Genomic DNA, 17086 nt, shown 5'->3' with positions numbered 1-17086 from the left:
CACAGAGACAGACACACAGAGACAGACACACAGAGACAGACACACAGAGACAGACACACAGACAGCACAGCGGCAGGTGCTGAAAGTCAATGTTAGCGCTGGCTAACTACTGCAAGGTGGCTGAATATGGATTGGTGGCTTGTCAAAAAACGTCTGCCAGCTCAAGATGCGGACCAAGACGACACATGTGAAGGTGGGCCAACTGTTACGAGTTCAACTGAAAAACCTAAGGCGCCAGCGGCAGATTTGGCCTCCAACAAGCGTCGGAAATATCAGACTGACTTTCTGCAGTACGGATTCACATGCCTCGCCAAAAATGAAGTGGAATATCCACAGTGTGTTCTGTGTTCAGAAGTGCTTGCTCACGAAAGCTTGAAACCAGTGAAATTGAAGAGACATTTACAAACCAAACACCCATCCTACATTGACAAACCATTCGATGTTTTTTGTCGAAAGGAGGGAGAACCACAGAGCCAAAAGACGACTGTACGTGAGCATTCTACAATCCCTGTCAAAGCCCTGTTGGCTTCATATGAAGTGGCATACCTGGTTGCTCAATCCAAAAAGCCCCATACTATTGCAGAGAGCCTGATCCGCCCAGCAGCGATTGCAATGACCAGAGCTATGTGTTGTGATAATAAAGTGCCATGCTGTAATTGGCGGCAACGGTAATTGGGCGGATGTGGCAGCACTGTATATGAAGGTCAATGGCTGGTGTTGACACGTATACCACGTACTCCATGGAAAGTCATGCTGGAACAGTAATGGTATGTTATATACTCTATTAGGAATAATGTACTCTGAGGAATGTAATTGGTATTAGAGTATGGAGTTTAACTTCGTTATTATGTGATGCGTATGTGGTATTTGCCTTCAGTATTATGTGTACTAGTTATTGTATTTTGTTATTCTTACCCTATGTATATTTATGTTATTGTAGATATGCGTATGGGTTTTGTGAGAATAAAGCCGATCGAAAAGGTCTATTGTTGATTACTACAACAATAATTTATTCTCACAAAACTTACCTGGTTGGATTGGACCAGAAGAGCGCCGAGGCCTACACTGGAATGGAGCGTTTGCTGAGACCAGAGAGGCTGGATTCGGATCCCAGTTCACCCACGGCGGCACAAGAATGGAAACACTGGTTGAAGACGTTCGAAAACTTCCTGGGAGCTCTACCACAGGATAATCTGGATAAGATGAGTCTGCTTACAAATTTTGTCTCACCAAGACTATACGAAACTATATCAGAGTGTACCATTTATGATGAGGCTATCCGTACTTTACAGTCACAGTACGTAAAGCCCACTAATGAAGTGTTTGCACGCCATCGTCTTGCAACTCGCCGCCAGCAGGTCGGAGAGTCCTTAGATGAATACCTTCTGACTCTGAAAACGTTAAGTAAAGAGTGTAACTTTGGGGCTGTAACAGCAACTCAACATTGCGAAGAATCCATCAGGGATGCCTTCATTAGCGGCCTGCAGTCACCACTGATCAGACAACGTCTATTAGAGAATAAGACTTTAGATTTAGCTACCATGTTTGATCAGGCGAGATCTCTAGATTCAGCCCAAAGAAATTCAGAATCTTATTGTGTTATTCAACCCTCCCGTTCATTGGGTGCTGCCTCATCCGATCAGAATACCGGTGAAGTGGAACCCACAACTGTAATGGCTGCTACGGGTGTTAAATGTTTCTTTTGTGGTTTTTTAAAACACCCGCGTGTAAAATGTCCGGCACGAGAGGCTGTGTGTCATCAGTGCCAGAAAAAGTGTCATTTTGCTAAGGTGTGCCGTAGTACTTCATCAGTAGCTACTGGTGCTTGTGCAACTTCCTCTGATCAGGCAACGCTAGCGGCTGTGTCTTCTGTCGCTGCCCCAGGGGTGTTATCAAAGGCGGTTGTGAGGGTCACGCTCAATGGAGTGGAATTGGATGGCCTTATTGATAGTGGTAGTTCAGAAAGTTTTATCCATCCCGACCTCGTTAAGTGCCATTCCTTAAGTGTACATCACACCCAAGGCAATGTTTCCATGGCATCCACTTCCTTCACCGCTCAGACATCAGGGTTCTGTCGAGTCAATATCAAAGTAAACGGTCGGTGCTACCAAGATGTGCGTCTGTCCATACTCCCTCAGCTGTGTTCAGATATAGTTTTGGGCCAGGATTTTCAGGGACTGCATGATAGTGTTACACTGACATATGGAGGTAGTTTGCCTCCTCTTGTTATCTGTGGACTCAGTACACTGTGTGTTGACCCTCCAGAACTGTTTGCCAACTTGACAGCTGATTGTTATCCTGTTGCTGCTCGATCACGCCGGTACTCTCCCGATGATCGTAAATTCATTGAAAAGGAAATTCAAAGGATGTTGAAGGAAGGTATTATAGAGCCCAGTAACTCCTCTTGGCGTGCACAGGTTGTTGTTGTTAAGAACGAAACTCACAAGAAACGCTTAGCCGTGGACTATTCAGAAACTATCAACAAATTTACACTTCTTGACGGGTACCCTCTGCCTCGTATAGATGACACTGTTAACAAGATTGCTCAATACCGTGTTTTTAGTACAATTGACCTCCGTAGTGCGTATCATCAAATCCCCATCAGAAATGAAGATAAGCCATACACCGCGTTTGAGGCCTGTGGACGCCTTTATCAGTTTGCTCGGGTTCCCTTTGGCGTCACCAACGGAGTGGCTTGCTTCCAACGTATCGTGGATTCTTTCATCCAAGAAGAAGAACTGGTTGGAACATTTGCTTACTTAGACAACATTACTATTTGCAGCATGACTCAGGAAGAGCATGATGCTAATCTCACAAAATTTCTTGAGGCTGCTAAGAGAAATAATATAACTTACAATGAAGACAAATGCATCTTTTCAACTAACAGGCTCAGTATTCTCGGATATGTGGTGGAAGGAGGGGAAATGCGCCCGGATCCTGAACGACTCCGACCCTTGCAGGACTTGCCTGTGCCTCGGGACATGAAATCGCTCCGATGCATCCTTGGCTTCTTTGCCTATTATTCACAGTGGATATATGACTACTAAAGCAAGATCCGCCCACTGTGTGCCACTACTACATTTCCCATGACAAGGGAAGCAGAAGCGGCTTTCCATCAACTTAAGCAAGACATTGAAGGTTCAGTGGTGAGGGCGATTGACGAATCCGTACCCTTCGAAGTTGAGACCGATGCTTCGGATGTAGCAATTGCTGCACTCCTCACCCAGGTAAGACGTCCGGTAGCCTTCTTTTCCCGAACCCTTCAGGGACCCGAATGTCGTCATGCTTCTATTGAGAAGGAGGCCCAGGCTATTATTGAAACAGTTCGCCACTGGAGACAGTATTTGACAGGCAGACATTTTACTATAAAGACAGATCAACGATCAGTGAGCTATATGTTTGATAAGCAGCATAAAAATAAGATAAAGAATGATAAGTTCATGCGTTGGAAGATGGAATTATCTTGCTATGATTTTGACATTGTGTATCGTCCTGGTCGAGAAAACATTCCCTCTGATACATTCTCCAGGTCTTATTGTGGGATGGCATGCCATGATCGACATTCACTGTTTAACCTCCACGAAGCCTTGTGCCACCCAGGGGTTACCCGCTTATACCATTTTGTGAAATCTAAGAATATGCCATACTCTGTGGAGGATGTCCGGCAGGTTGTTGGATCTTGTAGAATATGCGCAGAATGCAAGCCCAAGTTTCACCAACCAGATAATATAAGACTCGACTCATAAAAGCTACTCAGCCATTTGAGCGTCTCAATATAGATTTCAAGGGGCCTCTTCCGAGTACAGATAAGAATCAGTATTTTCTTAACATTGTGGACGAATATTCACGGTTTCCTTTTGTATTTCCTTGTGCCGACATGACCACTTCCACGGTTATCAAGTGCCTCTGTCAGCTGTTCGCTATTTTCGGAATGCCGGCTTACATTCATTTGGACCGGGGACCCTCCTTCATGAGCAAGGAATTACAAGACTTCCTTGCCAGTAGGGGGATCGCTGGTAGCAGAACTACTAGCTATAATCCTCAAGGGAATGGCCAAGTGGAGAGGTTCAATGGTACCATTTGGAAGGCAATCACAACGGCTCTAAAATCCCGTAATCTACCCATCAAATGCTGGCAGACTGTTCTGCCTGATGCTCTCCACTCAATTCGTTCACTGTTGTCGACAGCAACCAATGCTACCCTTCATGAAAGACTTCTGAACTATTCTCGTCGTTCTTCTTCGGAAGCCTCGGTGCCTACTTGGCTCTGCAATCCTGGGCCAGTTCTGCTGAAGCGTCACGTACGCACAAATAAAACTGATCCCCTTGTGGATGAAGTCGACCTCCTCCAAGCAGGACCCCACTATGCCCATATTCGCTACCCGGATGGCAGGGAAACTACGGTCTCTGTTAGACACTTAGCCCCAATTGGAACCCCATCCAAGAGTGAACCCCAAATTCTACCTCAGGCTTCTGAAGAAAATGTAATTCCCCAGGGTAGTCCCCAAGACGCACCCTGCTCAGAGGGGGATGATCTCGTTCCTGATATGGTTCCTGCAACTCCACAGCAATCAGATGCTGTGGATAACCCTCCAGTGCCAAGAAGATCCGGTCGCACCATTCGTCCTCCTATTAGACTAGATTTATAGAGATAGATTTCTCGGAAGGGGGTGAATGTTGTGATAATAAGTGCCGTACTGTAATTGGCGGCAACGGTAATTGGGCGGATGTGGCAGCACTGTGTATGAAGGTCAATGGCTGGTGATGACACGTATACCACGTACTCCATGGAAAGTCATGCTAGAACAGTAATGGTATGTTATATACTATAGTAGGAATAATGTACTCTAAGGAATGTAATTGGTATTAGAGTATGGAGTTTAACTTCAGTATTATGTGTACTAGTTATTGTATTTTGTTATTCTTACCCTATGTATATTTATGTTGTTGTAGATATGCGTATGGGTTTTGTGAGAATAAAGCCGATCGAAAAGGTCTATTGTTGATTACTACAACACTATGCATGGTGAAAAAATAGCTAGTACACTTGAGACTATTCCACAGACTGTCTAATGACACAATGGCGAGGCGCATTGGTGAAATGGCCAACGACATTGAAGAGCAGCTCATTGACCGAGTGAAGAAAAGTGGAAGATTTTCCCTCCAAATTGACGAAACAACGGATGTTTCCAGTGATGCACAGTTACTTGTTTTTGCAAGATACAGCTACGAGGGGAAAATGTACGAGGATATGTTGTTTTGCTCGACACTTAAAGGAACTTGCACTGGTCGTGACATTTTTAACAAACTGGACAGTAAAATGCGCGAGGAGGGGCTAAGTTGGGAAGGTTGCATCTCTGTGTGTACAGATGGAGCTGGTGCCATGCAGGGGACAAGAAGGGGACTGAAATCTAAAGTTTTGGAAGTGGTAGTTTTGGTCGTTTTTGTTTTGTTGTTTTGTTTTGTTTTTTTGTATATTTTTGGTCAGTAATGCAAGGTTTGTATGTGTACGTCTGGTAGCTGTCATGTGTGATAGTAACCTCTGTCTGCAGCAGAGGGTCGCTCAATCTTCCAGTCTGTGTCCCGTGCATAAATAGGCTACATACTGCTCTTTGCAATTACAGAAGCCTTTTTTTATGAATGTGGCTAGCTGTTTTTACTGTGTTATACATCAGAGTGTAAATAATTAATTTGTGATGCCAGTTTAATTTAGTTTAGTTCTGTTTAGTTTTAACAGCTGGCAGTACCTAGGCATTGACTAATGTGCTCCAGGCACTGTGGATTTTTTTATGCGCTCTGTGACGTCACTGCAGTGTGTTTCAAGTGTGAGTCGGGAGGGGGGTCGCGATCCCCAACTTAAATTTTTTGGGGGGTCGCGGCTCCAAAAGGTTGAGAACCACTGTGTTAGACTATTGTTGGGCATACGTTGTGAATGCCGACAACACGCTAAGCATTTGTTGGTATAAGTTATCTCTAAGTTATCGAAACGTTCTGTGTGCGTTACAAATACGTTATGCATTTGTCCAACTCGTTAGGAATACGCCAAAAACTTAGAAAAAAACATCAATAGTTCAGCGTAGAAAAACATTTTAAAAAAATCCGAAGAAAACTTCGAAGAAAGCTGCAAAGAAGTCTCCTGGCGTGGACGCGGACGCAAGGAGGATCCATCATTACCCACACCCTCCCCATCACACTCACCTACTACTACTAACATGGACCTACTACTACGACTACTGACATGGAGCTGCTGCTACTGCTACTACTACTACTACTACTACTACTACTACTACTACTACTACTACTACTACTACGACTACTACTACTACTACTGACATGGACCTACTACTACTACTGATACTACTGACATGGACATGTACTCACCATGGAGTCTGAAACACTGACTGGTTCCTCCTGTGAAACCCATTTTTATATACCAAATCCCCTAAACGCTGCCAATACGCCATTATACGGTAACTGTAAGTTCGAAACACGTTCAGTAAGTTCTGTGGTCGTCCGAAAGACGTCAATCAAATACATCTACATACGTCAATGTGCATTGCAGATACATTACACATAGGTTCAAAGCACGTTACTCATAGGTTAGAAATAAGTTTCGGGTACGCTAAACATTACCTCGACGTGTTCCGACTTATGAGTAACTTACAAGTAACGTGTGTCAACGTGTGTCAACGATCGCATAACGTGCCTACAACTTATGGCCAGCGTATGCGGAACGTGTGCGTCATACGCTAGCATATGTCAAAAAAATTTGAGCATGCTTAAAATTTGTCGACGTGCTCGGCGTTCTACAACGTATGCCAGCATGCTTCAGCGTGCTCTTAACGTATACAAAACTTACTCATAACATATTCGACGTGTGCCAGCGTATTCGGCAAATTTTTCATACGTCGGCATACGCTGGCTAAAACGTCAAGGTGTGACAGGGCCTTGACATGTCCATTTCTAGTGCAGTTATGATTTGAATCGTCGAGCGGCAGCCTTTTAATAGGCTACGCCACGTGATCGTCGGTGATACGCTGCCGCGTGCTCTGCAAACGTTAGACTATTGTTGGGCATACGCTGTAAACGCTGACAACACGCTCAGCATTCGTTGGTATAAGTTATCGAAACGTTCTGTGTACGTTACTAATATGTTATGCATATGTCCAACTCGTTATGAATATGCCAAAAACTTAAAAAAAAAACATCAATAGTTCAGCGTATACCCGCGTTTTACATACATTTTGATACGTTGCCATACGCTGGCGAAAACGTCAAGGTGTGACAGCCCCTTTAACAACCGTTTCATTGGAGTGCTTGCTTGAGTGCTGAAGCCACTTGGCGAGTGCTCTACATGGAGGTGTGTGTGTGTGTGTGTGTGTGTGTGTGTGTGTGTGTGTGTGTGTGTGTGTGTGTGTGTGTGTGTGTGTGTGTGTGTGTGTGTGTGTCCACATATGGGGTTTCAGAACGTGGAATGGAGTCCTCCCAGGGTGGGCTCAAAGTATCCACCTTCATTTCGGTTAGGGACCTTAATTTCACAGACCAAGCTGTGAAGTTTTCTGTTTTTAAAGTTTTGTGCTGGTTCAGGATCGTTACTGAGCCCAGAACGGCTTCCAACTGTAGAAGTGACGGGTTGTATTTGCTCAGTCTTGGCGTGCCTGCATCCAGCCATCCCTGCCCGTGTGCATCTGGCAATAATTGTCCTATAGGGTATACTACTATTTTAGCCCAATCTGTAAACAGTAGGATGTTGTTGAGCAAGGTGAGGATAGATTGGCCAATTTCAATTAACATTAAAACAAAACCTCTTCCTCCTTCATCGTCTTCTTCACTCATAATCATAGTGAGTCTCATTCAATCCTGTTTCTCATATTGATGAGATTCAGAAAATGCTTGATACATTTAATACTTCCAAATTATTTTTTTTTCCCCATTTCACTCATATAACAGTAATATATCGCCCAATCAAACAGTATTTATGATCATACACCACCATTCCCTCCACTTGCAACACAGGTGAGAAAATGATACCATAGAAGGAGCTATTTCAATAATTTATGAGCACAATTTTTCAAGGGTGAAAGTTAATACTTCGCCGGATACCCCTTCTAGTATTTCATAAAAATCAAACTCTCATTGATAAAACTGGTACACCCACTCCCGATGGGAGTGCCAGGATGGGTCACGGTATTGGCCTCTCTGTGCTATATCGATGACAGTAGATCGAGTCTGTGGAGGACACGATAAGCATATAATGCCTCAAGAACGTCGGGTTTCCTCCTTTTCAGTTTAGTGTCAATCAACAGTAGCGACTGTTTAAAAAGGTAATCAAACATATTCTGTCCTCATTGTGCGTAACTCTGCACACCTGCACAGAGGGCTAAACACTGACACTGGAGGCACATCCAACTCAAACGTTTAATGGACAAGTGTGGAACTGCAAAGACAAGATAGAAATATCCTGAACTTAACACATGCCTGATAAATTAAATATAACCACCTGACATTCTAAAGCACACGTCACATGGCGGATGTATATCTATATACTGCTTCTATTTCGCAGCCACAGAGAAAACATTCACTCGAACAGCTCAAATAACATTTCAAATAATCGTGTGTCTGTAACAATCATTAAGCATGTTAAATTTTTACTTACAGACAAATCAGATGGCACAGAGCAAACGACACTGCCTTTGCTTAATCACAAAAATGGAGGATTTGCACCCTGACCTCAAGGTCCTACGATCTTTAAGAGCCAAGAGAACCAGGGGGCGGCATGGAAGCGATTAACAATGGTTGTGAATGCATAATGATACGTGTTTGTGGTTTATAATATATCTTTACTTCTGGAAGGCGCGCTCCACGAAACGCCACGATAAGCGATTTATACATGTCAACATTGAGTTTGTCCAAGGAGGGAAAATCATTTTGGGAGAGGGGACATTATAAGCATTAATATTGATTTGTAATTACATGAATATTATGCTTTATTATTACCTCCACCACCGAAGGTGAAAGAGACAAACTGAGAGAAAGGGGTGAAAACTTAACCTGTTTGTTTGTTTGTTTGTCTGTTTGTGTACAGGATATCTCAAAAAGTGTAGACCGATCTGGATGTAATTTTGTGAACAGATTGGGCGTGTAACAAGAATGAACTGATTCGATTTTGGTGAAAATCCGGATCCGGATCCAGATCAGACTCTGAGAATTTTTTAAGTGATTCTTCACCATTGAGAGATTGGGCTAAACTCATATATAGCACGATTTCTCAAAAAGTTGTGGATGGATTGAGGTGAAAGTTGGTGGACAGGTTGGGTATGTGATAAGGAAGAACTAATTTGATTTTGGTGAAGATCTGAATTTGGATCTGGATACGAGAGTTATTTAATTTTTAAAGTGATTCTTCAGCGCCATTGAGAGATAGGGCCAGAAACGTTATAGGACTGTATGGCATGATATTTCAAAAATGTATTGATTGGGCCCGATATGTTCTCGTGGATCAGGCATTACGTGGCGGAGGTATGTGCTCCACCGAGTGCCCTTCTAGTTTGTGCTGTTATTACTTTTGTTATTACAAGCTGCCTGGAAGAATGCCACCATTAGCTATTTTAACACTGATTTCACCCAAGGTGGAAAACCCCCCTTGGGGAGGGGGGAAAATTAAGTCGCTGCACCTTCCATCGTGTGACCCTTAGTCCTCCTGTCAAGTTTGGTTGAGCTTAGATAAATAACGACCAATTGTTTCATGGTCAAAAATACAGACACAGGTGGCATCATCATCCATCATCCATCATCCATCATCCATCATCCATCATCATCTTACGGCCATTTCCATGCTTGCATGTGGAAGCCGTGGTTCACCTCATGGCAGCTTTCCAGGCTGCACGATCCCTTGCTAGCCCTCTTGTTCGGCCTTTAACTCGAAGATCGTCTCTCAGCAACACATCCCATGTTTTCCTCGGACGGCCTCTCGCTCTCCTCCCATTCACATTCATATTTATACACCTCTTCACACAGCTGCCTCGGCCCATTCTTTCCACATGTCCGAACCAACTCAACCTACCCCTAAGCGTAACCTCACTAATGCTTTCTACACCTAACATATTGTTACGAATCTGGCAGCCATTTGCACCCAACAGCCAGAGTTCCCGCAGTTCAGTTATTTCAATAAGTATGTGTATCGTTAGATTCCTCTCAATGTCTAAAGGGAATTACATGTGTGCGCTGCGAAGTTTCTTTCTAGTTAGATTTTTGCAATACCCAACGCCAACAAATCAATCCTTCACTTCTTCGCACCATCGACGCCATTGCCCACGTGTGTTCGACCACGGACGTGGGCGGAGGTTTTCCTCACCTCAGAACACTGACTCCGCCCAGGAAAGGAGGGGGTTCCGCCCTGTCCAATCATGGATGGCCAGCACATCACCCCCCAAATCCTGTCCAATCAGGGCAAAGATTACCTCAGAGCTCTGGCTCTGCCCCAGAAAAGCAGGGTTTTCCCCCTGTCCAATCAGAGGGGGACAGATATCACCCCACGAAACCCTGTCCAATCAGGGCAAAGATTACTCAGAGGATCGATCACCCCACCCCGCCCGGGGGAGGGATAACAATCGCTGGGCTCCCCTGAGTGTTCGCTGGAGTTGGGTTGGAATTGTCGCAGAAGAAAGGGGTCGCCATTGCTCTTGGTGTGCGTCATTGGTGGTCGTCGTTGCCGTGCCTCAAGCTGGTCCTCTGACTATTCCACAGCCGTCGACTTCCATCTCTCATTTTGTCGAGCAATATCCCGGAGTCCGAGCCGGGAATCTCCGCTGACCCTCTGTGAGGAGCGACCCCAGCCCCCGCCTGAACCCCGCTCTACCGTGTCTGGGATCGCCGACGACCCCGAGTTTCACACCTGCAGTCGCGGGCCAAACCGCACTCGGCGGCCAGGTACCGACCGAACTCTGACCTCCAGCCTGTCTATCCCCTTGGCTGCGAGGGTCGAAATAAAGATAATCCGGGTCCTTTTTCTTTTGGTGTGTGTGTGTGTGTCTGTGGTGGCGCCATCCTATAAGTAGAATTGTTAGATGCTTTTGCCCATTGTACATTTTCCTGCATATTCGTGATTAATCTGCTCTGTGTCTCCCTTCCCGATTACTGTAAAATAAATCCCCTGTCAAATGTTCCAGTTCGTTGTCCGTGTTTTCTTTCATTGGCCTAGCATGGTTCGGGTTTCAGAATTAGTGAGGCCGTTTGTGCCGTAAATTGTTCATTTGGTCCAGCAGGCTTTGGTAATCCCCGCTCGGTTACGCCAGATCAGTCGGTAACAGCGACTCGGTTCGGACAAAGTCGGCCGAGGGTGTGGCTCCCCGGTAGTTAGACGGTGTGGGTACTTAGGTAAATTGGAATTAGACAATTAACCCTACCCCACGCCATCAAAATATTGGTGTCCATGGTCCACTAAGGGACCCGTGACCTTCGGAGTTATCCGAAGGTTATGACCTTCGATTCCGGTGTTTGGTGGGAGACGGCCCAACTGCTCCGTCCAGCGGTCGTCCTCACCACCGAACCCGGCACCACAACAATATCTCTTAATTCCACATTTGATTTCCTATCCTTCAGTGTCACATCACACATCCACCTCACCATTCTCATTTCATTTCGTTCACACCTCCGTTCATCCTCCTTTTTGATCACCCATGTTCCACTGCCATACAACATCACGCTTCTAACGCAAGCTGCATAAAGTTTTCCCTTTTGAAATGAGAGCGAGAGAAGAACCTTCAGAGTTTAGGCTTTATTCCATTTGATTGGAGCCGCTTCTGCGGGCACACCGGGGAATACAGGTTCAGCTAGGAGTACATAAGCAGTAACGTATACATGTGCGATTAATCATTGCAGACTAAATCCGCGTAAGCACGGAGTTCGATATAATCTCCATTCTCACCACTCAATGAGCACCTTCAGTCAATGAGCATCAAGTGAACAGCCGATGTAAATGGCAATGCCCCGGGGACAATCACTCCGTGCCGCGGAGACCTCCCCTTATACGTGAGACGCACAACATGTGATCCCGCGTCATGTCCCTCAATTCACCTCAATTCACCACATTCTCCCCACCTTTAAAATGCAACTAGGGGCCCAACTTACACACCATGATTGCTTTAGCACTATAGGAGTATACATTTCAAGCAACGCGGACTAATAGGTCTACAGAAGCATACATGCCAAGCAGTGATTATTTTGAGTTGTAGGAGCATGGAAATGAGCATCGATATATGATATAATGAGCATATAGGAGCATGAGCAGCGAGGATGCCGGTAATCCCCTTTACAGATCGAGTCGTCGAGGGGGCCTTATTCGTCGACCTCTCCGGGAGTAAATGGCAGTTTCACTTGAGGGAGACTCCCGATCCTCTTGGTGAGCCTCGACTTGTGCCGGGGATGACTCCTCGATCGCTCTCGGGTGGAACGCGGCAGCCCCGTCGCCCGGTGGAGTTCCTGGGGGGGGGAATGTCAGAAGGAGGAGTGCCAGAAGGTGGTGTACCTGTGGGAGGAGTACCTGAGGGAGCCAGATGGCGAACCGACACAGTGGTCTCCCTGCCATCCGGGAGCCTGACATGAGCATACTCTGGATTAGTATCGATGAGTTCGACCCCCTCCACCAGGGGTTCATACTTGCTTTGTCGGACCGGGCGTTTCATGAACACTGTACCGGGATGGGTCAGCCAGTTGGGCACCGTTTGACCGTCAACATAACGTCGTTGGTGAGTAAACATACGTTCGTGAGGAGTTGCATTGGTGGACGTGCAGAGCAAAGAGCGTATGGAATTCAGAGCGTCGGGAAGAGTAACCTCCCACCGCTCGGGGCCCAGTCCTCTCGATTTCAGCGCCAGAGTTACGGCTTTCCAAATAACTCCATTATACCTTTCCACCTGCCCGTTTCCCTGTGGGTTGTAACCCGTCGTTCGACTAGTTGCTATGCCGAGCTCTAGTAGGAATTGTTTTAGCCCGGCCGACATGAAACACGGCCCTCTGTCTGAATGTATGTACGAAGGTTTCCCAAACATAGCGAAGAGGTCAGAGAGACATCTCACGACAGTGCCCGAGGTCATATCCGAGCACGGAAATGCGAAAGGGAACCTTGAATATTCATCAACAACGGTGATTATGTATCTGTTGTCTGTCTCGGTCGGCAGGGGCCCTTTGAAGTCGATGTTTAGTCTCTCGAAGGGGGAAGTGGCCTTGATCAGTCTGCCAGATGCCGCGGCATAGAATCTGGGTTTTAGTTCAGAACAAACAGGGCATGAAGCATTCATTTGTTTAATATCTTCAACAGAATAGGGAAGATTTTGTCTGCGCACGAAATGTGCCATCCTGGTTACCCCCGGGTGGCAGAGAGACACGTGTAGGTCTTGCAAAGCCTGACTGATTGTTGCCGAACTGTAGACCCGAGAGAAGGTATCTGCAGCAGGGTTTTCCTTCCCGGGCCGGTAAACAATGTCGTAACTGTAGCAAGCTAGGTCTATCCGCCATCTCATAATTTTTTCATTCTTAATTTTCCCGTTATTTTTCCCATCAAACATGAATGCCACGGATCGTTGGTCCGTAACGAGCGTGAAGTGGTTTCCCAGTAAATAATGTCTCCATTTCCGCAGCGCTTCGACGATGGCGTACGCTTCCTTCTCTATCGCTGAGTGTCTCTGCTCGCTTCTAGAGAGAGTTCTCGAGAAGAACGCGACCGGCCGCCCAGACTGATTAAGTGTAGCAGCTATGGCGTGATCTGAAGCGTCGGTTTCCACCACGAAGGGCACCGAGCTGTCGATCGATAGAACCACAGACTTACTGATATCATCCTTGAGGTTGTGGAAAGCTCTTACAACAGCGGCATCTGGTGGAAAGTTTTTGCAATGCACTAGGGGATGTATTTTCTCGGAGTATTGCGAAATCCATCTTGCATAGTAAGCGAACATGCCGATCACCCGGCGCATTGCCTGCAGGTCCTGAGGTGGGGGTAGCTCACGAAGTGGGCGCAATCGTTCAGGATCAGGCTTAATTGTGCCGTCGGCTATTGTGTAGCCGAGAAGGTCAATTGACCTTGCCGAGAATACGCATTTCTCGTAGTTGAGAGTCAGATTATATTTTCTAGCAATGCTCAAGAATCTGTCTAGATTCCTATCATGTTCCCCCTGATCCCTACCGCACACTGTGACATTATCCACGTAAACAAAAGTGTCTTTGAGGTTTTCATCTGAGATGATGTCGTCCATAACCCGTTGGAAGAAAGCTACCCCATTCGTGACACCGAAAGGTATTCTCCTGAATTGGTAGAGGCGCCTCCCTGCCTGGAATGCGGTGTAAGGTTTGTCTTCCTCTCGGATGGGAATTTGGTGATAGGCGCTTCGCAAGTCGATGGTGCTGAATATCTTATAATTGGCCACGCGTTTGACCATCTCGTCTATGCGCGGCAGGGGGTAGGCATCGAGTTGGGTAAAGCGATTGACCGTTTGGGAATAATCGACAACCATTCGTTTCTTATGATTCTGGTTGGTGGTAACCAACACCTGTGCGCGCCATGGCGAATCGCTCGGTTCTATAATTCCTTCTTCCAGTAATCGCTTGGTTTCTGAGGTGATGAAATTCATGTCAGCAGTGGTATATCGCCGCGATTTAATCGCTATCGGTTTGCAGACCGGCGACAGGTTAGCGAACAGCTGGGGAGACGTTACCTCTGCGGTAGTCAAGGCATTTAAAATTAGACGAGGTTTGCTTCCTCCAAAGGGTATTTCGACGCTCGTGTGCTGCTTGAGGACATTATGACCCAGAATTACGTCTGCGCACAAATCACGAAGCACCAGTACCCTTACATCCCGATGCGTGTACCCTTTTACGTCCAATTCAACATTGCAGTACCCTCGTACGCGGGATTGTAGTGAGGTGGCGGCCATGCATACCGTATTGTCAGTCGGGTGGATTATCCATTTCCTGCCCTTCACTAGCGAGCTGTTGACGAAACTTTCAGAGCTACCGGTATCAATCAGTGCCTCAGCCATATGCCCGTTAATTCGTATGTTGATGATAGCCTTGGATAGATTCCCCGGGGAGGCTGCAGTTAATTTATTTTGCGAGTCGAGAGCCGCAGAAGTGGGTTTATTTCTCCTTAGAGTAGATTTACATACCCTGGCATAATGCCCTTTCTTGTCGCAATTCATGCATGTGGCATCTCTGGCGGGGCATTTTTGACGAGGGTGCCTTTTTGTACCCACAAAAGAAGCATTTACCAACCGGAGCAGTTGCTGAGGAGTTTGACGTGGCCTGGGTATCCGGCTCCTCGGGTGTTTCTCCATCCCCTATGTCTGGCTGTGTCTGTGCCAGTGGGGTTCCTTGGGTTCCCATCGTAGCAGCGTTCATTAGCAGCATCGGTGTCCCAAATGACTCAGATTGCTGCTGAGCCGTATCCATCGCTCGAGCCTGATCGACTACCTTGTCAAGAGTGGGTTGCGCTTTCTCTAGTAAGCGTTGCCGTATGTGGGCTGATCTGAGTCCTTGGATGAACGCCTCCCGTGTGGCTTCCTTTCGGTGTTCCTCGGCGCTTACGGCCCGGAAGCTGCCGTCTTTTCCCAGCTGATTCAGAGCTTGCAGGAACTGATCGATTGTCTCCCCGGCTGCTTGCTTGCGTGTGTTGAGAAGATGTCGTATGTATACCTCGTTCTTGGGCTTCACGTAGAGCGCTTGCAGCATGTCGATCGCTGCTTCGTAAGTGTCGCACTCCGAGAAGAGCCTGTACACGCTGGGCGAGACATGATTCACGAGAGCGGCAAATTTGTCAGCTCCCTCCTCGATGATGGTCAGATAGTGTGAGAAGGAACAGAACCAATGCGACCATTTCATTTCTGCGTCAGTCGCGTTTGGGTCTGCGTCGAACCTCTCTGGTTTGTAGATCTTGTCCATCGTTGGTTGAGAGAGCCGAGAAAACCAAATGGAATAAATTGAAATGAAAACGAGAGATGAACCTTCAGAGTTTAGGCTTTATTCCATTTGATTGGAGCCGCTTCTGTGGGCACACCGGGGAATACAGGTTCAGCTAGGAGTACATAAGCAGAAACGTATACATGTGCGATTAATCATTGCAGACTAAATCCGCGTAAGCACGGAGTTCGATATAATCTCCATTCTCACCAGTCAATGAGCACCTTCAGTCAACGAGCATCAAGTGAACAGCCGATGTAAATGGCAATGCCCCGGGGACAATCACTCCGTGCCGCGGAGACCTCCCCTTATACGCGAGACGCACAACATGTGATCCCGCGTCATGTCCCTCAATTCACCTCAATTCACCACACCTTTAATCGGAGAGAGGTCCCTTTCGATGTCAATAGGGGTAACTCCCTCAACTTCCTCCAGCCACTTCTAATTCTTGCATTCACTGCTGCCTCCACACCACCACCTGCACCAATCATATCTCCAAAGTAACAATTTATCTACACATTCCAGAGATATATCCTCATAAACTAACCTTTCTACTCCAGCTGGAGCCACTTGTTTACCTGCGCACACAGCACATTTGGAGTCATGAACCACCTGCAGTCTACTCTGATGCTACTACACCTCTTGTGCACCCATCAGTTGCAGGATTTACACAATATTGAATTGCCACCTACACCTTTTCTGCAGACAGCACAGGGCCAGCTCCCTCTTTTTCCCACACTTCCTTCTCCCACACCACTAATCAGTACTTTTGTTTTCCCCATATTCACTTTCAGTCCTCTGGCCTCCATACCCTCCTTCCATACTATATATTTACCCATTACCTCTTCCACACTGTTGTCTATCAGCACCAGGTCATCAGCAAACAGGAGTTCCCAAGGTGAGCCTCCTCTAAATTCCTGTGACATAGCCTCATGAACCATGATGAACAGGATTGGGCTCAAGACTGACCCCCTGATGAACACCCACTTTCACTTCAAAATCCTCCGAATCCACAAATATAAAGTACAGTTGTTTATTCTTCCCCAGATATTTTTCCTGTAATTGCCAAACTATAAAAATTGCCTCTATCATGACCCTTCCTGGCATGAAACGGAATTGCATTTCATGTATATTAACAC

General features: G+C 46.3%; 2 protein-coding genes across 8 annotated transcripts in view; both read left to right on the top strand.

Annotated features, from left to right (window-relative positions):
• LOC147017948 (uncharacterized) overlaps positions 1–17086 on the top strand; it is a 189027-nt gene that overhangs the window by 53478 nt on the left and 118463 nt on the right. The gene's annotated exons all lie outside the window — the stretch shown is intronic.
• On the top strand, positions 740–4985 carry LOC147017949 (uncharacterized). The gene is made up of 2 exons (XM_085897087.1): positions 740–767; positions 941–4985. The coding sequence occupies exon 2, from the start codon at positions 1071–1073 to the stop codon at positions 3045–3047; it is 1977 nt and encodes a 658-aa protein (XP_085753213.1). The 5' UTR covers positions 740–767; positions 941–1070; the 3' UTR covers positions 3048–4985.

This window comes from Eptatretus burgeri, chromosome 10, assembly GCF_056783735.1.
Source record: "Eptatretus burgeri isolate ZD-2024b chromosome 10, Ebu_testis_v1, whole genome shotgun sequence".
NCBI classification, from domain to species: domain Eukaryota; kingdom Metazoa; phylum Chordata; class Myxini; order Myxiniformes; family Myxinidae; genus Eptatretus; species Eptatretus burgeri.
Note: the sequence above shows the minus strand (reverse complement) of the source record. Positions and strands in the feature narration are given on the sequence as shown.